Source organism: Ictidomys tridecemlineatus, chromosome 1 (genome assembly GCF_052094955.1).
Source record: "Ictidomys tridecemlineatus isolate mIctTri1 chromosome 1, mIctTri1.hap1, whole genome shotgun sequence".
Classification (NCBI taxonomy): domain Eukaryota; kingdom Metazoa; phylum Chordata; class Mammalia; order Rodentia; family Sciuridae; genus Ictidomys; species Ictidomys tridecemlineatus.
In genome coordinates, this window is record NC_135477.1 from 48,840,341 (window position 1) to 48,867,230 (window position 26,890).

At 33.0% G+C, this 26,890-nt stretch overlaps 1 protein-coding gene across 7 annotated transcripts in view; it reads left to right on the top strand.

Annotated features, from left to right (window-relative positions):
- The window catches only part of Ppp3cb (protein phosphatase 3 catalytic subunit beta), a 53,170-nt gene that overhangs the window by 14,833 nt on the left and 11,447 nt on the right, over positions 1-26,890 (top strand). For 4 of the 7 annotated variants that reach the window (XM_078040407.1, XM_078040412.1, XM_078040388.1 and 1 more), the window contains exons 2-10: positions 244-444; positions 1,128-1,252; positions 4,078-4,189; positions 7,501-7,646; positions 7,924-8,063; positions 8,171-8,248; positions 8,354-8,448; positions 11,129-11,254; positions 20,950-21,027. In XM_078040407.1, coding sequence (XP_077896533.1) covers positions 244-444; positions 1,128-1,252; positions 4,078-4,189; positions 7,501-7,646; positions 7,924-8,063; positions 8,171-8,248; positions 8,354-8,448; positions 11,129-11,254; positions 20,950-21,027 — 1,101 coding nt within the window. Of the gene's footprint in view, positions 1-243; positions 445-1,127; positions 1,253-4,077; positions 4,190-7,500; positions 7,647-7,923; positions 8,064-8,170; positions 8,249-8,353; positions 8,449-11,128; positions 11,255-20,949; positions 21,028-26,530; positions 26,558-26,890 lie in introns of all 7 variants that reach the window. The other 3 variants (XM_078040400.1, XM_078040383.1, XM_078040385.1) reach the window with 1 other exon arrangement.

The following is a 26,890-nucleotide window of genomic DNA, read 5'->3' on the forward strand; positions in this document are numbered from 1 at the left end:
TGTCATGCTCTAGGTTCCATCCCCAGTACCATAGGAAAAATAAATAAATTTGATTACCTTTTTAGGAAAAAAGTCATTAAACACACACACACACACACACACACACACACACACACTACCCCATAAATGAAGAAGAAACAAAACCCCCTGCTTTTCAGTGTTTGTATTTCGGTCCAATTGATTAGCTCTCATGTTAATATATTGTTAGTGACTAATTTTGTATTGATTTAAAAAAAATTTCAGCTGTCCCTTTCCCCCCAACACATCGCTTGACATCTGAAGAAGTATTTGATATGGATGGGATACCCAGGGTTGATGTTCTGAAAAACCACCTAGTGAAAGAAGGTCGGGTAGATGAAGAAATTGCACTTAGAATTATCAATGAGGGTGCTGCCATCCTTCGGAGAGAGAAAACAATGATAGAAGTAGAAGCCCCAATTACAGGTAAATTTATTAATGTTTTAGATATTATTTATATTATGTCATTATTTATTTGCCTGAATATAAAACTATTTCCTTTTCAGTCAAATCATATACTGAGTTAATATTACATGGACAGTACCTTGAATTTGTGAATTATTTTCTATACTTTTAAAGTTTCTGCTAGATTTCAGTGAATAAACATGATCCTAAATGTAAGTACTGAGATTAGTCTAATATGCTTTTGTGAAGGTTTTATCAGTTGTACTGGCCATACTTCAATTTGCTTCAACACTTACTTGCCATTAGTCATTAGGGGCAAAAATACTTTGTCGTTTCAGGTAACAAAGGTGATAGCTTAAAGGTTAACAAAAATTACTGAGTTAGCATGGAGATTTTACTACCACTATAATAATTTTGTTATCCCATGACTTAAACACATCCTTGGCTTCCTAAAGAGGAGCTTTTATAAATTCAGATGAAAAGTTTGTTACTGATGATAAATTTGTTATTTCTGTTACATCTTGTTCCAGGTGTTTAACATAGGAACACTTGGTTACACATCATCCCTATATGATTCTTCATAGACCACTTCTTAGACAATTCTTTATAGCATTTACACTATTATATAAAGGAAATTAGAATTTAAGTAATATTTGTTATTTCAGAGGTTTTTTTTTTCACATCTAATAATCTTCTTGTTTCAGTGTGTGGTGACATCCATGGCCAATTTTTTGATCTGATGAAACTTTTTGAAGTAGGAGGATCACCTGCTAATACACGATACCTTTTTCTTGGTGATTATGTGGACAGAGGTTATTTTAGTATAGAGGTAATAATCATTTACTATAATTTGCTTTGCTGTTAAGTGTTAACATAGATGACTTCCATTAATCCCTGGCTCAGTAAGTTCCTAAAACTAAGTTGGATTCTTTCTAATACCTGTTCATATTCTGAAGTTTATAAGAAAAGCTATTATTTATTTCTCTTCTTTCAGACTATTAAATTAATTTTCTTTATGTTACTTTGTATAATTATAATTGACATTTTTCCTAGGGGAAATAATGAGTAAACTGAGAGTCTTTATTGCCCTGTTATCTCATGGCTCTAAGAAGCTAATGATGTTTATTTTTGTATCTATTTGTCTCTTTTGCCCCTAAAGACATTAAACTCAGGGGGGAGGGAAACAACAAACTAAATTCCATCTGTTTAAATAAAATATAATAATCTTATTGCTTAAGCTTGTATCACTTATCATGTACCTATTAAGACCCCAGTATAACCAAACAACAATAGACCCAAGTATATCATATGTGGAATCTTTGTGTATTCTGAATATATTATATGGAATCTTTGTATATTCTGAAAGGATTAATTTGTGTTTAAAAATTGACCTGTTGATCATCAATTGACAGTACATGATTCTTTGTCTCCTTTTTCTTTTCTAATTATATGAAGTATGGGAAATGTAGAATAATCTGAAATTTTCTAACATATGCACCTCTTCTTGGGACCATATTATAACATTGTTCTGTAACTTGCTTTTTTCATACATCATCCCTACACTATGAATGTCTTTCAAAATCAATAAATATAAATCTATAGCATCATTTTTAATATTTGCATTGTCTTTCATTGAATAAACAAACCATAATGAATTTCTTGTTGCTAGACACTTAAGGTGTTCCCAACATTTTGTGTCATATAAATGATGCCTCGGTGAGCCATTTTATTCATATATCTGTACACACTTCCCCTTCTATTTTTGTAAAACAGTCGCCTAGAAGTAGAATTGCTAGGTCAAAGCTCAGTTGATGCATATTTATTTTGTACATTTAAAATTTTTCATTCTAAGCACTTAGCAAATATTGATCAATCCTCACAACATTTTTATGAGGTAAGTACTTTTATTTTATTCATTTTGTAGATGAGGAACCTGGGGCTTGAAGAGGTTAAGTAACTTGCCCAAAGTCAGTCATTAGTATAGTTAGTATAGTCAGGCAGTCTGATTCAAAGCTTATACTTTTAATCAGGTCTCCTAATAGATATTGAAGGTTTGCCAGATGAATCTCCATGCTAGTTACTGTTGTTTATATCTACTTTTCCAGGGTTTTCAATATACTTTCCTTTCTGAGGTTTACTAAGATTGCCAGTGTGAAAGGGAGTGCTTGACTCTGTCCATCTTGTCTCCCTTAAGAATTTTATTATCCTGAGTTTTTGTTTTTCTTCCCATTCATAATTTCATTATCAGCCCCCTTAACCTTCTTTGAATTACCTTGGTGCTTCGAGAAACTTAGAAAATGGCCCTGACAAAAATTTGGGGGCATTTGGTAAAAACAGTACACAATTTTAGGAACTTTAGTTGATAACTAAGCTTGTTGTGCATGTGAATTTTAGTTGGTGACTAAGCTTGTTGTACATGTGTACTGTTTTATAGTTATGATTCATTTAGTATATTTTATTGTTGTAAAAAGAAAATAACAAGAATCAAAATAAACAACATGTTGAACTGGGTGCAGTTGAACATGCCTATGATCCCAGCAAATTGAGAGGCTGAGCAGCCTGGGTAACTTAGTAAGACCCTGTCTCAAGATAAAATTTATAAAGAGTCTAGGAATGTAGCTCAGAGGTAGAACATTACTGAATTCAATTCCCAGTACAAAAAGATGGGGGTGGGGGTAACATATTAAGTAAACACATGCTTAATAAAGTATTTCACTTTGGGTTTTTGTTGTAGTTGTTGTTGTTACTTTTTTTTCTCGTGAATAAAGTTAAGGTCTGAATAGTTACACATTTCAACATGTATTAACTTGTTAAAAATAATTTTTATGTATTATTATAAAAGCTACCTGTTATTTCCATATGAAATAGTCCTTCCTGTTTTTTTAAGCAAGTAAGTAAAATGTTAATCTCATTCTTATGTTAAATCTAGTTTTAAAAGATAGCTACTGCACTGCTTCCTTTTATTATAAAAATTGCATTTTCTTTGATTGGTTTAGATAATAGGTTTGGACCTTATGTGTGGCAACATTCATAATCAACCAAAAAAACATCCATACAAAACAAACATGGCCCTTTCCTTTATTAGGCAGCATAGCATAATGCTTAAGATTAGAGGTTTAGAATCCTGTTTCCTTTACTTAGGACTTTTGTGATTTTGGACAAGTTACTTAGCTTGTTGCTTCAGTTTCTTCATTTGTAAAACAGATAATATTACATACTTCATGGTATTGTTTGAGGAATAAATGAGAGGGATTAATTACATTGTAAAGTACTCTGTAAATGTTTCCTGTTATTTTTGACATTATTATATTAATTTATCTAAGGAAATCATTCTGATAGTTGATTTTCACATCAAACAACTTGTAAATCTAAAGTAATAGTTTATTTGACTCATTGATAAAACAAATATTTATTGTTCTTCTATTTGCTAAGTACTTTTCTAGGAATGGAGAATCAGAGGAATAAGACAACAAAGTATGATCTCATGGAGCTTATATTTTAGTAAAGGACAAAGAAAAATTTAAAAAAAGAATAATAGATTGTAAGGATAATACAGTTTTTAAAAAGGGTAATACGATTAAAAGGCACAAAGATTAAATTATTTAGTTAAGCAAAAGTACAAGATAAATTCATTGGAAACATTTTCTTTTGCAGTGTGTCTTATATTTATGGGTTTTGAAGATTCTATACCCAAGTACATTATTTCTTCTGAGAGGCAACCATGAATGCAGACACCTTACTGAATATTTTACCTTTAAGCAGGAATGTGAGTACTTTCAGGAGAAATATTTTCATTTTCTAAGTATTCATTTGGAATGAAGTAGGTAGTAAGATGTGAGTTATAAAGACTTTGCAGTGCAACATATAAGAACAAATTTTGTGCCCACACATTTAAATCTTTGAGTAAGATTGTCAGGTACTTTTTAGTGTTTAATGGTATTTAATTCAGAGGTTTTTGTTTCAATATATTCTATTAACTTTAATTTATAAATGTACTTAGGAATAGTTTGGAGTTTTATATGTATTTTTAAATTTTTTACTTGACACATGATAATTTTTACATTATTTATGGGTTTATATGTAGCTTTCATATTAAGAAAAAATTTCTGGTTATTATTAGATTGCAGATTTTTGTTCCCCAGTCTTGAGAAGTTCCTGTGAAGATTCTTTTTTTTTTTTTCCATATTTTTTTATTGGTGCATTATAGTTGTACCTGTGAAGTTTCTTAATAGTTATTATTTATCCTGTCATTATTAACTGTGTGATACAGAACAATACTTGCCCTTTTTCACACCTTAGATATAATTTAATGTTTATTAGTATTCATAACTTTATTAATAAAGTTTTAGAGTTAAGTTCTAAAAATAGGAATTCAGTCAATCCTTGGTATCGATGGGAAACTGGTTCTGGGACCCCATAGATACCAAAATCTGGAGATGCTCAAGTCTTATATAAAATGCAATATTATTTACATATAACCTCTGAGCATTTTCCTGTATACTTTAATAATCCCTAGATTACTTATAATTACTAATACAATGTAAATGCTATGCAAATAGTTGCTATACTCTATTGCTTAGGAGTAATGATAAGGAAAAAGGTCTGCATGTTTAGTATAGAGACAGTTATTTTTTTTCTGATTTTTTTTTTTTTCTCTAACATAGGTGTATATTTTCTTTTATTACTTTAAACTCAGGAGCACTCGATCAGTGAGCCACATCCCCAGCCCTATTTTGTATTTTATTTAGAGACAGGGTCTCATTCACTCAGTTACTTAGCACCTTGCTTTTGCTGAGGCTGGTTTTGAACTTGTGATCCTCCTGCCTCAGCCTCCTGAGCCGCTGGGATTATAGTTGTGTACTACCATGCCTGGCTTTTTCTGAGTATTTTTGACCTGAAGTTGATTGAACTCATGAATGCAAGACCCATGGATACAGAAGACCAAATGTAATTCTTAAATTAAGAATCAAATAAAAGTATTTATAGAGAATTGTGAAAAGAAAAATAGCAGAGGATAATGGCAGAGATTGCATGCTTATACAATTTCAGGAAAGAGGCATATTACCTAAGTGAATTAGATGAAACCTGTGGAAAGCGCATACTTGACGTAACAGCGAACAAGTTAAAATTTGTATTGAAACATAGTTCTGGGAAACAGGTCTGTCAGTAAATTAGCAAATTTGGAACCTCTGGTTGTTGGATATGTATTTTCCTATATTTAAATGTTAAAATACTAACCAAAAGATTCTGGGCTGATCCCCCTTTTCTGCCCCTACTCACAGACATTTCCCCAGAAAAAGACACATAGCTAGCCAAAGACCCTTGGGCCTCCCAACACTGAGTCTTTTAGCTGTTGCACCCTCTGGATCAGCTTTGTGTCATCAAGAGGTCATAAATAAATAAGTAAGGGCCTGGGCTGAATCTCAGTGGCAGAGCACTTGCCTAGCACATGTGAGGCCCTGGGTTCAATCCTTAGTGCCACATAAATATAAACCAAATAAATAAATAGGAATTGTAATGAAGCCCTTTTTATTCCTCTTAGATAATTAGTAAACTACCACCAAAATCCCACCAAAACAAAATACATAGGAATTTAAAGGTATAATGTAATAAAGACATGTGCTTATGTTTCTAAAAGTAAACAACAGATTTGGTGGAGTTTTTTATCTATCTTGTGTTTCTATATTGAGTTCCTGCTTCACTGCCCATTTTAAGCCTTCATTTTAGGGAACCCATCAACTTCTTTAACATAAGTGTATATTTTCTTTTATTATTTTTAATGGATATACCTTCAGTTTTACAGTGATGTAATGGTCTTGCCTGTAATAATGATAGTCACTAACTCTTAGAATAAAATAATGTCAGTATTAAGATTATTTTAGCCTTATTAGGCACAGTGGTGCACACCTGTAATCCCAGTGACTCTGGTGGTTGAAGCAAGAGAATCACAAGTTCAGGCTAGTCTGGGCAACTTAGTGAGAACCTGACTTAACACTAAATGAAAAGGACTTGGGATGTATCTCAGTGGTAGAGTGCTTGCCTGGCATGCTCAAGTTCCTAGATTTAGTCCCCAGTACCACAAAAAGAACAAAAAACACAGCAACAACAACAAAACCCTATTGAACCATAAGTACAGTTATAATTTTGCCTTATTTGGCCTATAAAGGTGAAGGGTTGAACTGTTTTTAGAGACTTGACTTATTTATTTTTAGTAATTTTTATGACTCTCTGCTGCATATCCATAATATATTTAAATAGGAGAAATATTTTTCTTCATAAGACTTGATAACATTGCTTATATTTATTGGTTCTGGTAGGGAAAGGATCTTTTTAAAAATATATAAACAGTAAAATTCACTCTTTATGGTGTTTATTTCTGTGAGTTTTGACAAATATGCAATATTTTCCATCTCTGTAGTCAAGATACAGAAAAGTTTAATCATGCTATAAATCCTTTTTTTTTTTTTGTGCCTGGAATTGAACCCAGGTGCTTAACCACTAAGCCACACCCCCAGCCCTTCTAATTTTTTTATTTTGAGGCAGGGTCTCGCTAAGTTGCTTAGGGCCTTGCTAAATTGGTGAGTCTGTCTTTGAACTTGCAATCCTCCAGTCTCTGCCTCCTTAGTGGCTGGGATTACAGGTGTGCACTACTGTGCCTGGCTCTTGCTGTTTTTTTTTTTTTTTAAAGAGTTTTTTTTTTTTTTAATGGGCCTTTATTTTGTTCATTTATTTATACACAGTGTTGAGAATTGCACCTAGTGCCTCACACATACCAAGCAAGTGCTCTACCACTGAGCCACAACCCTAGCTCCTCTTGCTGCTTTTTTATAGTTACCTCTTCACCTACTCTCAACTCCTGACCACTATTAGTGTGTTTTCTTTCTCCATAGTTTTCTAGTTTGGGTTTTAATTTAGAATATTTACCTTTTATAATTGAAACTGTCCTATCCATATCTCAGTATAAACACAATATAAGGGAGAAGAGAAAGCAAGAAATAAAAATTTAATATCAGTATCCATCTGTTTTAAAAATGATCTAGTAGTGATGTATATTTCAAATATTTAATTTTTTTCTAGGTAAAATTAAATATTCAGAAAGAGTTTATGAAGCTTGTATGGAAGCTTTTGATAGCCTGCCTCTTGCTGCACTTTTAAATCAACAGTTCCTTTGTGTTCATGGTGGACTTTCACCAGAAATACACACACTGGATGATATTAGAAGAGTGAGTATATATTTTTGGTTCCAAAGTTGATTCCTATTTATTGTTCTTTGTTAAGTAGAGAGTCAGACTTCAAATTTCTCTTCAATGCCAAGATTAGGTAATGGTAAAAACTAGTATACTGATATTTAGGGAAATAATCTTCTAATCATTCAAAACAATGTAATATGTACTACCTTCGAAGTTGATACCACTTTCCTTTGCACATTCTATCCCCAACTTTTGGTGAGTTATTTCCATTCTTTATTTCTTTTCTTCTTCTTCTTTTTTTTTTTCACAGTTAGATAGATTCAAAGAGCCACCTGCATTTGGACCAATGTGTGACTTGCTATGGTCTGATCCTTCTGAAGATTTTGGAAATGAAAAATCACAGGAACATTTTAGTCACAATACAGTTCGAGGATGTTCTTATTTTTATAAGTAAGGAAAAATATGCAAGATTAATCACATTTTAGTTCTTTAAAATATCATATGCTTCATATACATACAAACATTCTTTTACTTAATTTACTCTTTTTCCCCTACAGCTATCCAGCAGTGTGTGAATTTTTGCAAAACAATAATTTGTTATCGATTATTAGAGCTCATGAAGCTCAAGATGCAGGGTAAGAATTTTGTTTCCCTGACCCAAATTAACACCTTGAATACAAATCAAACTTAGTAACCATGATTGATGCTTTACGATGCATATTAAGCTATTTGTTTTGCAGCTATAGAATGTACAGAAAAAGTCAAACTACAGGGTTCCCTTCATTAATAACAATTTTTTCGGCACCTAATTACTTAGATGTCTACAATAATAAAGGTAAGATGTTGTTGATAAAAAATTGTTAAGCAACTTAGCATTTTAATATACTTATTTAAAAAAAATATAATAGAGAAAAAGGGCATTGTTTGAAACCATCAAAATTTCATAAAAAAATAGATATAAGGGAGGGGAGAGAACAAAAAATAAAAATCCAAAATGTGAAACTTCATTATATGTTAACCATTCCACAACTTAGCATTCACAAAAGTTGTTTTTGTAAAAAGTACTCTGAGTTAAGTACATTATACAAAACAAACACAATTTTCTTAAGCTCCCCTTTCTTAAATCTTTCCCCTTATAATCAAGAGAATGTTTTCTTATTTGTATAATACTGATGCTGCTTTGACCATTTTGTTTATTTGTACCATCTACTTATTTAGTTTATTGTGTTGATTGTTTTATATTCACTGATGTAGATTCTTTTCCTTCTTATTTCCCAGTCTTTATCATTGTCCCATGAAGATATGTATTTGAACTTTCTTTGATTAATCCACTTTGATGTCCTTTTAGAAATACATTCGTCTCTATCTTTTCTTTACACTGCTTTTTTTCTTTTATCTGTTTTCCTTATCTTGTGTTCCAGTGGTTTCCATTTCTCCTTCTTCCTTCCTAATTCGATCTGTCTGTAACGATTGGATCTCATTTTATTTTGAATATAACTATTATTGACAGATAATACCAAACGGTCTTAATCTAGTTAAGTATGTGCCAAGGACACTGAAGATGAGATTGGGCTAATGTAGATCAGTTTCAGAGGAGGAAATTAAGAGGCTGGCTCCTATTTTGTCTTGACATGTCTGGAATTCAGTTGACTATTTCATAGCTTCAAAGTAAGGCTATAGTAGATGTGCCAGGAGAAAGGAACAGAAGGTTAAAGACTTTAAAAGGTACATTTATAAAGATAATGAAGTCATTGCTAAATATGGGTCCTGGTGTAAGTTCGGAACGAAGCAGAAGATTTTTTTGGATGATGGGAAATGATGGGTAAAAGATTAAAACATTTGCCTGAGATCAAATAGCATACTGGATAATTTAGAATATGCTATAAGAATTTATTCGTGATGAAATATGGCTTCATTTTTGAAAAGAAGAATATCTAAGTTTTTACTCCATTCTCAAGAACAGAATTGAGCTCTACATTTAACTTTATGCCAATGCTCTAATTCCTCAACTTATGACTTCCCATTGTCAGTTTTAGAGCCTAGTTGATTACTCTTTTACTGGTTTTTCTTTTTCAGTTTGACTCAGGAGGTTAAGGAATCAATTTTTTTAGTACTTAAAAGTGAAACTCAAACCACTGACTCTCTTTTCAAAATCAAATGTCTCTTAGTTATTCTGAGTCTGAACATAAGTAGTGTTAATGATTTCAGTGTTTACATAGTATGGGCATGTTTGTAATGTTTCATTTCTACTGATAAGACAATTTTCTAGATTTTTCTCTCCTCTCTATTTAAGTTCTGAAAGTTTGGTATAAAAACTGAGGCTAAGTTTAAATATTATTTCACATGGCAGTTTTACAAGGGAAGCAAACATAATACATGTTAAGTTAGTAAATGCTAACATGTAGCAGGATTATATTTGGTCCTGTATTAGCCAAAATTGCAGATCTTGGAATTTAACAGCTGCATTTCAGTACTTTTCATTAAAGTGAAAAAAAGCAACTAGATAATTATTATAATATTTGCAAAACATTTTGTACTTTCATGTAGTTTAATGTGAAATACCTTCTCTAATCTTAAAATAAACTTCTGAGATAGACCAAGTGGACATTTTAGTTTCTTTTTACTTTATTTTTTATTTTTGAGGTACAGGGGATTGAACCCAGGGCTTCACACATGCTAGGCAAGCCCTGTACCACTCATCTACATCCCTAGTCCCCATTTTATAACAAAACAACCCAGATTACATAATTTATCACATATTGTACAGTTAGTAACATGCTGTATTTTAGATTAGAATCTAGTGCTTCTAACATCATGTTCCATAAAGTAATAAAACCAGTGACTGAAATCTGTGAAGGTTAATTTAAGATATTAATTATCTAAACATATTGAAGTAGATTTCTGAAATTGAGATGAATATATTATCATTGAATTATTTAATTATTTTTCCCTTCTGGTATTTTAATAAATTTCTTTTCTTAATGAAGTAAGATACTTCTTTGTAATAATTTTACCTGATTTCCTATATTAAACAAAATAAATACATTGGTACATCCATAAATAAAATATTTTATTTATTTGTTTGCTTTGTTACCATTCAGCTACCTTTATCAGGTTGCCTGCAGCTAAAAAGATCCTCTTTAATTCTTTGATTTATTTGAACTTTAAAAACCTAGAAAATTGCTCATTGTCATTCTATGTTTCTTTTAACAATTGAGTTTTCACAATTTTGGATTTAGTAAAGGTGCATGTTCATTATTGAATTATAAAGTAAAACAGTCTGAAAATAACTAAAAATTTCATTAATAATAACTTAGATATGTTACTCTATATAAAAGTGTGTTAAAAACAAAATAGTGTGTTGTTATGGAAAATTAGTTCCTCCACCAGCCCAGATTCTACTCATCCCTCAATCCTACTCCCTCTTAAAAATATATATATTTTTTGTTTTTATGTATTTTTTATTTTTGAGGCTAAAGCTGAATTGTTATGTTGACATTTGACTTATCTTGCAGCTGCTGTATTAAAGTATGAAAATAATGTGATGAATATTCGGCAGTTCAACTGTTCTCCACATCCTTACTGGTTGCCCAATTTTATGGATGTCTTCACATGGTCTTTACCTTTTGTTGGAGAAAAAGGTATGATTTTTACTTTTTTAAAAAAGGAACTGTTTCATTACCATTACATTTACTCCAGTTTACTATCACTGGCACATACTTGCTAAAAGATACTGAAGTCTGATTTCACTGTGATTACAGTTCTACTTGTGTCTGTGAATGTGGATATAAGAGCCTCAAAGATATTTTAGTTAGCTGTTTACAGCCCCCATGTGAGGGGACTGGAAGAAGACTTATAAATAGCCTGAAGTTGTCTTCAGCTGTTGGATTTTCTTCCTTTTTGTTTTCAGTGTAAATCTTTTATGGAGGAATATCTTTAGATTGGATGGGCCTCTTCTGCATATTTCGACACCATTTTTTGGAATGCCATAGCAATTTATTGGAGAATTTAATAGCCCTTATTTTGGCAATGTTAGTAATCTTATAGTATGCATTGAGAAAAATGATAAAGAGAGATCTCAGTTCTAACCTAATATTTCTTCTCCTGTATCAGAAATATGTATAAAATTTTAGTAGTGAGCCTTTCTGATAATTTAAGAGAAATACCTATTAACTAAATAAGCTTTTAAAGAGAAAATAAATGCTATTTATTAAATTTATGTCTTTATTTTTTAGTTCTGTAGAATTCTTAGGATCTTGTTACTCATCACATTTTTCTTTTTCTATTTTATCTATAATTTTTTTCACAGGGCAGTGCCTCAGTTTTCATATAAAACAAATGACAGCATGAGAGTACAGACATGATTACAAAACATTTTGTTCTATATCCCCCTCTTTTTTTCACACCTCTTCATGTTACAAAATGTTCCATTCTGTATGATATGTCACTTCTTCCAAGACAATTTTTCTTTCTAAAATTCAGAATTAATATTTAAACTGTATGTGTTAAATAGATTTTCTGCAGATTGCCTTTGGTCTTCATTTACTTAGTAAGTCTGATGTTAATTTAATATGGAGATAGAATTACTTGCTTTAGCATTTGAGAAGAGGGGCAGTTGAGGGCTTAGGTGCAAGGGATGCATTACACTTAACAACCTTCTATCTTTGGTATATGAGAAATAGTTCAATCATAGCATCATCAAGCTAAAGGGAATTTAAGCATTCATCTTGCTTACTCTCTGGCCTCCAGGCTAGACTGCAACTCAGCTATTTTAATGTAATATGGTGAGGAAAGCTACTGGGGGCCAGAAAGATAAGTAGGAAGAAAAGGGACTTTTGAGAGTATCTATAATTTGATTCCGTGATGCCTCCACTTAAGGAAATGTTTCATTAAATCTAACTTAAAGGTTGATGCTGTGAATGTTTAAATAAGGAAAGAAATAAAGGTAATAGGTTTTTCTCAATGTACCTGTGAAAAACTAGGACATCATAGTGTTTTAGAGCTCATAAGCAAACTTAATTATGTAGTCCACCTCCTTTTGAGAGATGAGAAAATTTAATTTCTGTGGATCTCCTACAAGTGAAATAAATATGGAGAATATTAGGCTTTCTATTGATGTTCCCACATTTCAATTCTACTAAATCATCTTGGTTCTTCTTTTGCCACTCTAAATCATTTTATCTCATAAGAAATGGAAATATTTAAATCTTTTGAGCATTTTTGTTATTTTTCTGTGTGGTCTTTTCTAAATTAAAAAAGTGAGGCTGAGGCAGGAGGATCACAAATTCAAAGTCAGCCACAGCAACTTGGTGAGGCCCTCAGCAATCTGTTGAGATCCTGTCTCAAAATAAAAAATAAAAAAGGAGCTGAGTAGCATGTGTGATGCACTGGGTTTGGTCCTCAGCACCACATAATAAATAAATAAAATAAAGTATTGTGTCCAACTACAACTAAAATAGATAAATAAAAGTTTTTAAATAGGGGGCACTAAGGTTGTGGCCCAGTGGTTAAGCAGCCCTGGGTTCAACCCCTGTATGGGCAAGGGGGAAAAAAAAAAGAGAGAGAGCTTAGATTTTAATATTGCACACATGGAATCCTAGCCACTTTCTAGAGCATTAATAGAATTTTCTCAAACTCTTCAGATTTAACTTTTTTTTTTTTTTTTAGGGGTCAGGGATACAGGGATTGAATTTAGGGGCACTCAACCACTGAGCCACATCCCCAGCCCTATTTTGTATTTTATTTAGAGACAGAGTCTCACTGAGTTGCTTTAGTGCGTGCTTTTGCTGAGGCTGGCTTTGAACTCAAGATCCTCCTGTTTCAGCCTTTCGAGCCACTAGGATTACAGGTGTGCGCCATCTTGCCTGGCTTCAGATTTAACATTTTAATACATGATAGCTGTTTGTTTAGCCTAACTACTTTTTTTTTAATTGGTGCATTACAATTGTACATACGATGGGGTTTGTTATGTATTCATACATACATACAATTTAACAATATAATTTGGCCAATGCAATCCCTCCCTCCTTTCCTCCCACCCTCTCATCTCTTTCTTTCACTGATCTCCCTTTGATTTTCATGAGATCCCTCCCCATCTTTTTTTTCTGCATGTGATAGAAAACTGTAACCCTGACCACCTAAGTTTTAGCCTAAGTACTTCTTGTTTCTAAATAAATACAAGTGACATTTCATGTGTACTACACACAAAAAACCAGTTTCACTCTGGTCTAGACCCTGGGAAACAACTAACCCAAGCTAGAGACTTCCTGAGAGGATGGTTTAAAGTGTATGGGATATATTATACTTAGCAACCTGGTTTTTTTGCGGGGGGCCGGGGGGTGGGGTTGGTATATGAGAAGTAGTTCAATCATAGCATCACAGATAAAAGCAGAGTTTCTTTAACCTTTTTTGGAGAATAAGAACCCCTTTTTAATTTCATTTTTTCACATATTTTTGTTGGTGTATCAAAACCTTAAACTGGAAAACTCTGAGCATATATGGCCAATCTATGTCATTTATATTCCTATCCACTACTCTCCTCCCTATATATCCAAATTATTTTGAAGAAAATCACAGCTAGTATTTTTTTGAATTTATATGTACTTCAAAATATTTCTTTACAATGATTCATTTTTTAAAAGTAACTTTACCCAAAAAATGTCAGTTTCTTAATATAGAATTCCTTCTTTGTTTTTCTTTTCTTTTTTTTTTTTTTTTGGCAGTGCTAAAGATCAAACTCAGGGCTTCATGCACATTAAACAAGCACTCTAGCCCTGAGCTCCATATCCAGCCCACAGAACTCTTTTGAGAAAGGGAATATTTGGTAGAAACATATGTCATACTATACAGAACATTTTTAGTATAGTCATACATCTGAAGTGAATTGGTAATCTGTTTTAGGCTTACTGGCCCTATTGAAAACCTCTGTTTTAGGGAATGCAGAATGGTGTGCTCTTCCAGAAACTATCATACATGTAGACTTACTCATTTAATTTTTTTTTTTTAACTGGGGATTGAACCCAGGGGCTCTTTACCACTGAGCTATATCCTGTCCTTTTCTATTTTTTAATTTTGAGACAGGATTTCACTAACTTTCTGAGGCTGGCCTCGAATCTGTGGCTCTCTTGCCTCAGCCTCCTGAGGTGCTGAGATAGCAGGCATGTGCCACCATATTGGCTATTGAATACATTTTTTAAAGCGTCTCTTTTATTCAGGGTACTAAGATACTAAAGGTACTAAAGAGACAAGTAGGGCAGGGGTATAGCTTAGTTGATGGAGTGTTTGCCTCCCATATACAAGGCTCTGGGTTCAATCCCCAGCACCACAAATTAAAAAAAAAAAAAAAAACAAAAAAAAAACAAGTAATATTTGCAGATTAATAGAAGACTTGAGATACATAAATAATGATGATAAGATGTAATATGGCTGGAGAGTACTAGATAAAGTTTGAAAAAAATTGTCACCAATTGCATCATGAGGATGTTGATCACCACACAAAGAAATTAGAACTTTAATAAATTATTACAAGTCACTGAAACAATTATGACTTTGGTAGACATTTAGAAAAAAAATCCTGAACTGGGAATTTAGTTCAGTGCAAATTTAGTTCAGGTAGAGAGCTTGACTAGAATGTGCAAGGCTCTGAGTTCTATCAGCACTAGCAAAAAAGGAGAAAAATTGTGGTGGTGAATGAATTGGATGGAAGAACTAGAGACTGGGAAACCTATTATGAAGCTACATCAAAAGTTAAGTAGAACTAGGCATGGTGGCGTAAGCCTGTAATCCCAGTGGCTCCAGAGACTGAGGCAGGAGGATTGCGAGTTCAAAGCCAGCCTCAGCAATGTGGAGGCACCAAGCAACTCAGTGAGACCCTGTCTCTAAATAAAATACAAAATAGGTCTGAGTTCAATCCCTGGTGCCCAGCTAGAGACTTAATGAAGCTGTGGTAGCATTAGGAATAGAGAATGTGGAGAACCAAAAGAACTGTGGAAGTAGAAGCAATGAAAAAAGATTACATGTTTAAGGAGTAGAAGTGGTTGAAGATGACTTGGATATTTTGAATCTGCCAAAGATAATACCATTAACAAACGCTAGTGAGAAAATTCTTCTCTTAGCAACTTTCCACTCTAGTTATTGCTTTTCTTCCTCTTCATTGGGATCTTTTGGCCTTTGTCATTTTCTTTCTTTCTTTTTTTTTCTTGATTCTAGGTATTGAACCCAGGGGTACTTTACTACTGAGCTATATCCCTAGTTCTTTTGAATTTTTCTAGATAGGGTCTCACTAAGTTGCTTAGGGCCTTACTAAGTTGCTGAGGCTGGGCTTGAATTTGCATTCCTCCTGCATCAGGCTCATGAGTCACTGGGCTTACAGGACTATATTATTTTCTTAATAGTTGGATCTCTTTTTTACTTTCTTCCTTCCTAACATAATGTCAAACTCCTTTCTCTCCTTTGTGTAATTCATTTGTCCAATCAACTTTGGCTCTATTTAAGTACAGCCATCCATTTCTTCATTATTACAGCCCAGGTATAGAGCACTATTGGAGATATTCATACAGCCTTACAAATTGGTGCCACCCCTTGATTTCTTTTTTTTGGGAGGGGCTAGGGGGAAGGTACTGGGGATTGAACTCAGGGGTACTTGGCCACTGAGCCACATCTACAGCCCTATTTGATATTTTATTTAGAGACAGGGTCTCACTCTGTTGCTTAGGGCCTTGCTCTTGCTGAGGCTGGCTTTGAATTTATAATCCTCCTGCTTCAGCCTCCCAAGCCACTGAGATTACAGGTGTGCTCTTCTTTGTCCAACCCATCCCTTGATATCTAACATTACCTGAGCTCTCAGTAGTAGCCAAATATTCTTTAGGTTTATAGTATGCTTCTTCCATTTTCCTTAGGATAGAGCCTAAATTTTCATCTTTTCTCTTCTTAAATACTTCTTCCAGCTATTTTCTTCACTCAATGAACATACTTGTCAGTAACAGCCACTTTCTCTCTTTATTGTTTCCTACTTTATTAGAATACTTTTCTTGAATTCTTGTTGAGAAGGTAACCCTTCTATCCAAAGGCTTGCCCTTCTAACTTGTCCTTAGATTCTCTTACCTCTCAGCTCCTCCTGCTCCAGGAAATTTGATTTATCATTCACATTCTCTGCTCTTCAGACTCTCTCTTTTTTTTGTAGGGGGTGGGGTGGGGGGACGGGCGGGTAGCCAGGAATTGAAATTAGGTGTGTTTTACCACTGAGTCATATCCCCAGCCCTTCTTATTTTTTATCTTGAGACAGGGTCTCACTAAGTTGCTTAGGGCCTCGCTAAGTTGTTTAGGCTGGCTTTGAACTTTAGATCCTCATCCTGAGTTGCTGGGATCACAGATGTGTGCCACCACACCTGACTTCCTCAGATCTCTTGACTAGCTCTTTTATGAATTATTCAGATCTATCTGATTTTAAAATAAAAAATAAATAACATTTCTCTCATTTGACATTTTTCTCAAGCTACTACTTGGCTATGACTTTCTGACCATTCTTTCCCAGTCAGGATTCTAGATGATAAATATTATTTACTTAAAATATACTATTTTAGTATTCATAAATGTTTCTATATAATTTTCAAAATGTACATTAACTTGTTACACAGATTCTTTGACTTGAAGTTTCTTCAGCCTTATTTTCTCCCTTTCTGTTGCATATTCTTATGTTCCAGCTATAACACAGAATGGATAGTTTCTTTAAAAATCAGCTATGTCTTTTAAGTTTTATGCTTTCATCCTTTTTCTTTATTTTTCATAATAGTCTCATTGAAATATATATATCATATGATGTATATATATATATATATATATATATATGATGGATCTATTTAAATTGTATAATTAAATGGTTTTTAGTATATTCTGTAGACTTTTTTTGCAGTCATTACCACAGTCAAGTTTGGAACATTTTTTTCATCATCCCCTTAAAGAAATTCTATCCATGCCTGTTAGCATTTATTTCCCCACAACCTCTCCTTGCCATTAGGCAGCGACTAATGTACTGTCTCCATAGATTTGCCTGTTCCAGACACTTCATATAAATGAAAATACAACATGTGGTTTTTGTGTGGTTTCTTTCCATAAAATTTTTAGGTTATCCATGTTATAGTATGAACCAGTTCTTCATTCCTTTTTATGACTAAATAATATTCTATTATATGGATATACCCTATTTTGTTTATCAAATCATCAGTTTTTGACTTACTTTCTACTTTGACTATTATGAATAATGCTGAGAAGAACATTCATGTCCAAATTTTTGTGTAGACTTTATTTTTTATTTTTCTTGGGTGTCGTCCTGGGAGTGAAATTGCTGTGGCTTATGGTAACTCTTTGATCTGATTAACCTTTTGAAGGTCTGCCAATCTGTTTTCCAAAGCATCTGTATCATTTTACAGCCTTACCTGCAGTGTGTAATGATTCTAGTTTGTCCATGTCATTGCCAATACTTGTTATTATTTGTCCTTTTTATTGTTGCTATCATAGTAAATATAAAGTGGTTTACTTTATTTATGTTTAGTTATAGATGAAACACAACACCTTTATTTTATTTTATTTTAAAAATATTTATATTTTAGCTGTAGTTGGACATAATACCTTTATTTCATTCATTCATTTTTTTTCACAATACCTTTACTTTATTTATTTTTATATGGTGCTGAGAATTGAATCCAGGACCCTGCATGAGCTAGGCAAGTGCTCTACTGCTGAGCCACAACCCCAGTCCTCATTCATTCATTTTTATGTGATGCTGAGAATTGAACTCAGGGCCCCGCACATGCTAGGTGAGCGCTCTACCGCTGAGCCACAACCCCTGTCCCTTTATTTTATTTTATTTTATTTTATTTATTTTTATGTGGTGGTGAGGATCTAACCCAGTGCCTCACACCCACTAGGCAAGCACTTTACCACTGAGCCACAACTCCAGCCCCTATAAAGTACTTTTGAATTGTATTTGCCCAGTGAATAATGATATTGAACATCTTTTCATGGGCTGTTGGCCATTTATATATCTTTACATTAATGTATTTTCAAATCCTTTGTTTATTTATAATTAGGTTTTTTTCTTCTTTTTTTTTTAAACTGTAGATCTCTTTTTTTTATGTATTCTAGAAGCAAATCTCTTATTAGATAAATGGTTTGCAAATATTTTCTCCCATTCTGTGGGTTGGCTTTTCGTTTTCTTAACAGTGTCCTTTGAAACACAAGACTTCTTGTTTTGTTTTATTTTTGAGACAGGATCTTACTATATTGCCCAGGCTGGCCCCAAACTCCTGAGCTCAAGTGATCCTCCTGCTTTAACCTCCTGAGTAGCTGCAGTTATAAGCTGGTGCTACCATGCCCAGCAACATTTTGATAAGTACTATTTATCTATTTTGTGTTTTGTTGTTTATGCTTTTGGTGTCATATTGAAGAAACCATTGCCTAATCCAAGCTCAGAGATAACCCCTCTGTTTTTTACTGAGTTTTATTTTGTTACTAAGAGTTTTATAGTTTTAGCTGTTATGTATGGGTCTTTGTTCCATTTTGAGTTAATTTTTATAAGTATCGTGATACTTTGTTCTTTTCAGTGGATTTGTCATTTACCAGAAGTCTTTCCTTTTCCAGAAGGTCTTTGATATCTTTGAATACTTACAGAATAGTTTTTATCACTCACTTTTGTTTGATATGTTGGTCTCCCTCCGTAGTTGATAAGCTTTTTATGGTTAAAGACTGCCTTTCATATCTGAATCCCAAAGCCTTAGCATACTTACCTAGCATAGGTTGTGCTTTTAATACGTTTGTAGAAGGAAAAGTAGGTTTGTAGCAGTGATACTGAATTTTATTCTGGGTATATTCATTTCAGAACATCCACTGGCTAAAAGTCAATAGGTACTTTTATTTATTAATTGAAACTTAATTTTTTTTTTTTTGTGTGTGTGTGTGTGTGTGTGTGTGTGTGTGTGTGTGGTGCTGGGGATTGAACCCAGGGCCCTGTGCATTTGAGGCAAGCAGTGTATCAATTGAGCTATGTCCCCAGTCCATATCTTTCTTATTTTATGGACTAATTTGTTAGATATTTATTGGGTGCCTATTTTGTGCCAGACATTGTGTTAGGCTCTGGAAACCAAACCTAAGTGGAGAACAAAACAATGTCCTGCACTCATGGGACTTTCAATTTAGTTGGCAAAGCAAACAATATACAAATGGTTTAAGACAGTTTGGCAATAAACTATCAAGGAAATCCAGAACCTGAAGAAGAGATCAAGACTGGAAATAAAGATTTTGGAATTAGCTGGGCATGGTGGTACATACCTTTAATCCCACCTACTTGGGAGGCTGAGGTAGGAGATCCCAAGTTTGAGATCAGCCTCAGCAAAATAATAGTACCCTATCTCAAAATAAAAAATAAAAGGTAGAGGGGTAATAGCTCAGTGGTAAAGTACTCCTGGGTTTAATCCCCAGTATCACAGTAGTGATGGGGGTGGGAGAGATTCTGGAATCATCTGCAAGAAGATGATATTTAAACTATAATTTAGTAATGGATGGAATTGTTAAGAAATGGGACTTATAAAAAGAATAAGACTGCAGAGAGGATCTTGAAGACATACAAATTTTGTTTGAAAACATGGTCTCACAAGTAGGAAAACCAGAAGAGTAGATTCCTGGTAACCAAAAAAAGAGAGAAGGGAAATTTAATATAATCAAGGAGAGGAATAAGCCTATGAAAGAGCCATGGATTCAGATTGTCACATGGTCATTAGTAATCTTAAAAATAAATTTGCTGTGGCTGTTCATTCTTTATTTATATATATATATACACAATACTTTATTTATTTATTTATTTATTTTTAATATGGTGCTGAGGATCGAACCCAGCACCTCACATGTGCTAGGCTAGTGCTCTACCGCTGAGTCACAACCCCAGCCCCTGTGGCTGGTTTTTGAAAGATTGAATCCTGGGACATTTTTGAAACAGGAGATCTGTGCCGTGATTATTTTCTTACTCTTTAATGCCATATCCATGAATGAAGACTTGAAATGTGTACATTCATCTGTTATTTCTCTGTTCTCATCTCTTTGGGGTTTGATTTTTTTTTTCCTGAGGGACTTGAAAATTTATTCCATAAAAGAATTGCTTTCTCTCAGACTTCTTATTCCTGCATTCATTTTGAAAGCCTTTACAAACTTAATTTCATTATTCCTGCTATCAGAATGTGTCTTCTTGAGTTAAACATTATTTGGCCTTTTGTATGAATCCTTGCTGTGCATTCGTAGACAGTTGTTATGGGCAACTAACATGTAACTTTTTTTCTTTTTTGAATAGTGACAGAAATGTTGGTAAATGTTCTGAGTATTTGCTCTGATGATGAATTAATGACTGAAGGTGAAGACCAGTTTGATGGTATGATTACTTATCTTACTATTTTTTATTTGAAATGGTATCTCTTAACTGTTCAGCCTCAATATATACTTTATTGCAAAAGAAAAGTGTTTTCAGATGGCTATCCTGTTTGATAAGTGACAAGTCACTTTCAGATAATGTTTAATATTTTTAAATAATTATAAGTATTTTTAAATAGTGATATGAAGAAAAAGGTGAATTTTAGAAAAGGGAAAATTTGAAAGATAGAACAGAAGAAAAGGAAGATTGAAAAATATTAGTGGGATGTGGTTCTTCATGAATATGAACACTGCTTTTTGAAGTCAGGATTTAGTGTAGTAGTATTCTTAGTAAATTAGAAACATGCATGAACTCCCAGTATTGCTTTCACTTCTTCTTTGCAGACACCAGATTAAGCTATTCTCAATTTAGTGTGGTTATGTTCTAAAGGACCATTTGTTAGTTTACTAGAAATTATGAAATGATTTTTTCCATAGAAACAAGGTTATATATGGTTGCTAATTCTATATAAGCCAATAAGTCTATGTACTCGATGCATATTTATAATATAAGTGAATACCATAGGGAAAAAAATTCCTTTTTTCCTGTATTGTTTTATTGGTGCATTATAGTTGCTTTAGTTTTGACATTTTGAAATTTTTATTTAAGACTTTAACTGAGTAAATAAAAAGGTAAACAAATTATAATGTGTTTGTTTTTACTGTTTTTTATAGTTGTCAGTATTTAAATATTTTCATGTGTTAAATATGGTCTACATATTGGTAAGATTTAAGAGCTGTATCTCCCTTTCTTCTTACCTCCTTCTCTTCTTTCCTTCCTTCTTTCTTTTCTTCTCTTTCCCTTCCCCTTTGCTTTTCCCTTTGCCTTTGCCTTTGCCTTTACCTTTTTGGGACTTGATATGTTGCCTAAGCTGGCTTCAAACTCGTGGGCTCAACGTATTCTGCCTTAGCCTCCCTAATAGCTGGGACTACAGGTGCACGCCATCACTCCCAGCAATGCCTATATATTTCTGTGTTTATTAATATGGCATAATTTTCTTCATTAATCTCATATTTGGCAATTGTGCTGTCCTAAATTATCTTCATTATGAATTGTAGTGCAATAACGTATTTGTACAATAGCTTTTATTTTGCTACTTGGAAAAATTTCATGATGGAAATTATAGACTTAAAGAATATGAATATTAGCCTCACTATTTTATGTGTTAACAACCACATTGCTGTGCAGAAAAATTGTGAACAATATGAATTACTTCTAGCAGTGAATCCCTGCACCTGTCTCCATAGGGTCCCACCTCTTCGAATTTTGGTCATTTTTTCTGATTTTGCTTGATGGCTGTCTAGTAGGAAATTAGAGTTGGATAAATTTACATTTCTTTGATTTTTAATGGTGCTATTTTTCTTGCTGTGTAAACTATTCACCTTAATTGATCACTTATTGAACAAAATCTGAGTAAAAACTATGCAAATTTTTTTCTAACCACAACAAGTGTTTTATTTGTTTGTTTGCTTTTGTTTTTGTTGTACTAGAGATTGAACTTAAGGCCTCTGGCATGCTAAGCAGATACTCTACCACAATGCTATATTCCCATCCACAAGAGTGATTCTTACACACTTGTAAACCCATTTGTTGAAATTGTGGAGTGACTGTATAGAAACGTTACTGCTATCTCTTGGTGGTAGGCATAAAGATATGCTTTTACTCTTATACATTTATATCAGTTATTTTTTGGTTTGGATAATAAGCTTAGTAGTAATATTTTATGCTTTTGATTTTCTTTTGATGTTTGTGTAGAAGTTTTTTAGCTTAACGTATTTTGTCAAATGCTTTTTATTAAAAATTTTAAATGATTTTAAGTAGATATTTCTTTTTCCTGTTCTGATATCACTGTTGTAAGTTCCAGGCTCATACTATAGGTCCTTACAATGCGTGTGTGGCTTCAGGCAAGTCACTTAACCTCTGTTTCCCTTCTCTTCAAAGTGAGGATATTACCTACTTCAAAATATAGGCATTGAGATAATGAATAATCGAGAGTCATTGAAATAATTCTTGGCACATTGCCTACTGAATTTGTTAGGTAAAGTTTTTTAGTAATTTGTCAAATGCTGTGAAATACCAAGTGAGTATTTCAGTTGGTATTATATAACTCTATACCTGTATCTTCCAAACTAAAGATATCTATAAAATAACTTTATTTACTATAATTACTCTATCAAATATATAATTATTTCATTTAAGATAATATGTAGTTTTGTTTAAAAAATGATTATCATCAAGTTAAATTAATACTTTAATATTTTATATTCCTATTATTATTATAACTGGCATTTCTCAGCATATTTTCTAGCTATATAAAGTAATATATTATATATTTGTGGACTTACATTTAACAATTTAGGTCAATAGAATTATTTTATACAGCAATTTTTAATTATTTTCCATAACTTTTAAAATATATCATTTACATAAAGCTGATATTATTACTTTCTTATTTTTAACCTTTCCTTTCCTTTTTTTAAAAAAAAAATTAGATGTAGATGTACACAATACCTTTATTTATTTATTTTTCATAGCTTTTTTTTTTTTTTTTTAAAGAGAGAGAAAGAGAGAGAGAGAGAGAGAATTTCTAATATTTATTTTTTAGTTCTCAGTGGACACAACATCTTTGTTGGTATGTGGTGCTGAGGATTGAACCCGGGCCGCACGCATGCCAGGCGAGCGCGCTACCGATTGAGCCACATCTCCAGCCCCCATAGCTTTATTTTATTCATTTATTTTTTATGTGGTGCTGAGTATTGAATCCAGGGCCTCATATGTGCTAGGCAAGTGCTCTACCACTGAGCTACAACCCAGCCCTCCTTTCCTTTTATCTTTAAAAATTCTTAGCAATGTCAATAGTATGTTGAATAGAAATAGTAGTAGGTAATGCTTTATTCTTTTTTTCTATAATAAAAAACAAAGGCTAGGCTGGGGATATAGCTCAGTTGGTAGAGTACCTGCCTCGCATGCACAAGGCCCTGGGTTCAATCCCTAGTACCACGAAAAAAAAAAAAAGCAATAGCTGGATGTAGTGGCACACCTTCCCAGCTACTTGGGAAACTGAGGCAGGAGAATTGCAAGTTTCAGACTAGCCTTGGCAACTTAGATCGTATCTCAAAACAAAAAATAGAAAGGGTTGGGGAAAGAGGTAAAGTATCCCTGGCTTCAATCCCCTATACTCCCCTCCCTGAAAAAGCAAAAAGTTTTTTTGTTACTTGATTTTAGGTACCTATGATTTATATGAAAATAGACACTAAATCATTTTTTTGAAATTCAACCAAGAAATAAATATATCATATTCTTTAAAAAAAAAAAAAAAAGGTAAATGGGTTGGGGTGGCTCAGTGGTAGAGCGCTTGCCTGGCATGTATGAGGCAATGGTTTGATCCCCAGCACCACATAAAAATAAACAAATAAAATAAAGATATTATGTCCATCTACAACTAAAAAATATTTTTAAAAATCACATAAATGAACATACAAAATGTATTACCCTGTAGTTAGAAGATTATATGCATATTAATGTTTTTCTATCAGTGTGATATATTATGCTAATTTTTCACTTTTTACATCATTAGATTCCAAGGAAATTGAATTTGATTATTAGAGAAACATTATGACTTAATGAAAAAGATAATGATTTAGGTATCTTGTCACTACTATTTACTAGCAGCATAATCTTGGAAAATTCACTTAATTTTTTGGGGTCTTCTCATCCATAAATGAGAATAGAGAAGATGAAAATTATTTCCCACTCTTAAGTAATTTAAAATCTTTTCAGCACCATTTATGACAATGTTTCTATGGGAAAATACATTGAGTTCCAGCTTTGAATACTAGAAATAGATGTTCCTTCACAGCCAACATGACAGTTGCATTTATTCCTCATTTTTTCACCTTTGCCCTATAAAGTATTAGGAGCAGGAACTCTTAAGAAAAATATACATGTAGGTGTTTGCATGGAGGAATGGAAGTGATTTGGGAGATGAAGAACATGGAAGGAATATGGGAGAGGATATTAGGGTAGATACTAAGGTTTTGAAAGGGATAAAGAACAGAGCTACCAGAACTAGGTATATTTCTCCTCACTCATATTTCCTTATTTCATCCCCCTTATCCCATTCCTCTTTTCTCCTTTTCTTTTACCATGATGGCAGGGCTTCTCTTCACCTTCCTCTTTTCCTTTGTAGCAATGGAACCATCCTTGGATGGTCTGGGAAGAAATCTGACTTAAGAAAGAAAATTTGATGGAATGGGGTTTGCTGTGGAGGCAGAATGAGGATTTAGCTTTTCTTTGGGGAAAAGGAGGTAGCAGAATTAGTGATTACATAGTGGCAGGAAGGAAAGAGCATTTTTTGTATGTTCAAGTCTGAGATTAGGTAAAGGAATAAGAATCTTTATTCTTAAAAGATGTATCTTTGGTACTCTGAATTGTTTAATGTATGTGTGGGGTTGTTTTTAAGACAAATTTTTATGAACATTGCATCTAGAAATGCATATAGCTTCCCTTTTAGAGGTATTATTTAGTCATAAAATTTTTTGAAGACTGATAATTAGAATGCCTACTATTTCTTTCAGATATTTAACTTTTTGTCTTCAGTTTGGTAAAGAAAATACATAATCTATATGTGTTATAGTGTTACTAAACTTTGCATTTCCTGTAATGCAATCATGTGTCTTAGCATTAGAATGAAAGATACCTTAAATTCAAATGAAACAACCAGTACTGCCTACTCTTAGAGCTATTACTTGCTTTGAAACAGTCTGTTGCTATTTTTGCAAAAAGATGCCCCCCAAACTCCCAGACTGGATTGAGAACATTAAGTACATGTTGCTTCTGATTGTATGCAAAAGTTCTGCAATTTAGATTCAAGAAAACATGTATTCTTATATAGTGTAGGAGGCTGAGCTTTTGCTTTATTTATTGAGAATAGGTAAGGTTTTTCACTGAGGTGGTTTATAAAGTTACCTGTATATACTACAGATTTTGCAGATGATGTTGTCATTGAAGAACCACACAAGTTTGTGTCTGATTTGTGTCATTACCTTTCACTTAACATACTTCCATGGATGACACATTTCTTTAGGGGTATGAGTATAAATGTGCGATTGTTGTTAGCACAGTCTTTTATCAGTCTTATGTGTTTTCACGTGTTTTTTTCTGTCCTTAATTATGTCTACTTTCATCAAATATTATAACCATTCTGTCCATAATTTCTTCTGAACACATATCTTTTAAGAAATCTCTACTTTAGAGCTTTACTCAGTGGCATCCCTCTTTTATTCTTCAGATTCTACAATACTACATTTTTCAAATTTTCAAATATGAGGGCCTTCATTATTCTCTCTTTCTTTCTACATTCATTCTTCAGTACCACTGCCAAGTTAAATCTCTATCTTTTTATTTGTCTCAACCACCTTTTCTCCATCATTCACTTCCTTTTTTCTGGACTCTCCATCTGAAGAACGGCTCATATATGGCAATAAAAAAGGTACAGACCAGACAGAGTAATGTTGTTTTGAAATATGACTTCATAGGTTATCCTCATGTCCATGTAAGTTAGCACATTCATTCAGGAATGTTTATGCAGAGTCCTTTTGGACCTTGTGCAAATTTAGTTTAAGTTTTATCAGAATTAGTATTGATGTTTTTAGAAGTCATATTCCAAGATATCTGTCTTTCTGTGCATGGAAATATTTTTCCCTCTTTTCATTCCTCTTGTTTTAAAATTTCATTCTTTTGCTTATTTGTAATGTTTTATACTTTTCCCTGCATGATTAGGGGTGTTTGATTGTCTGTCTTATTCCCCAAAGTAATTTTACTG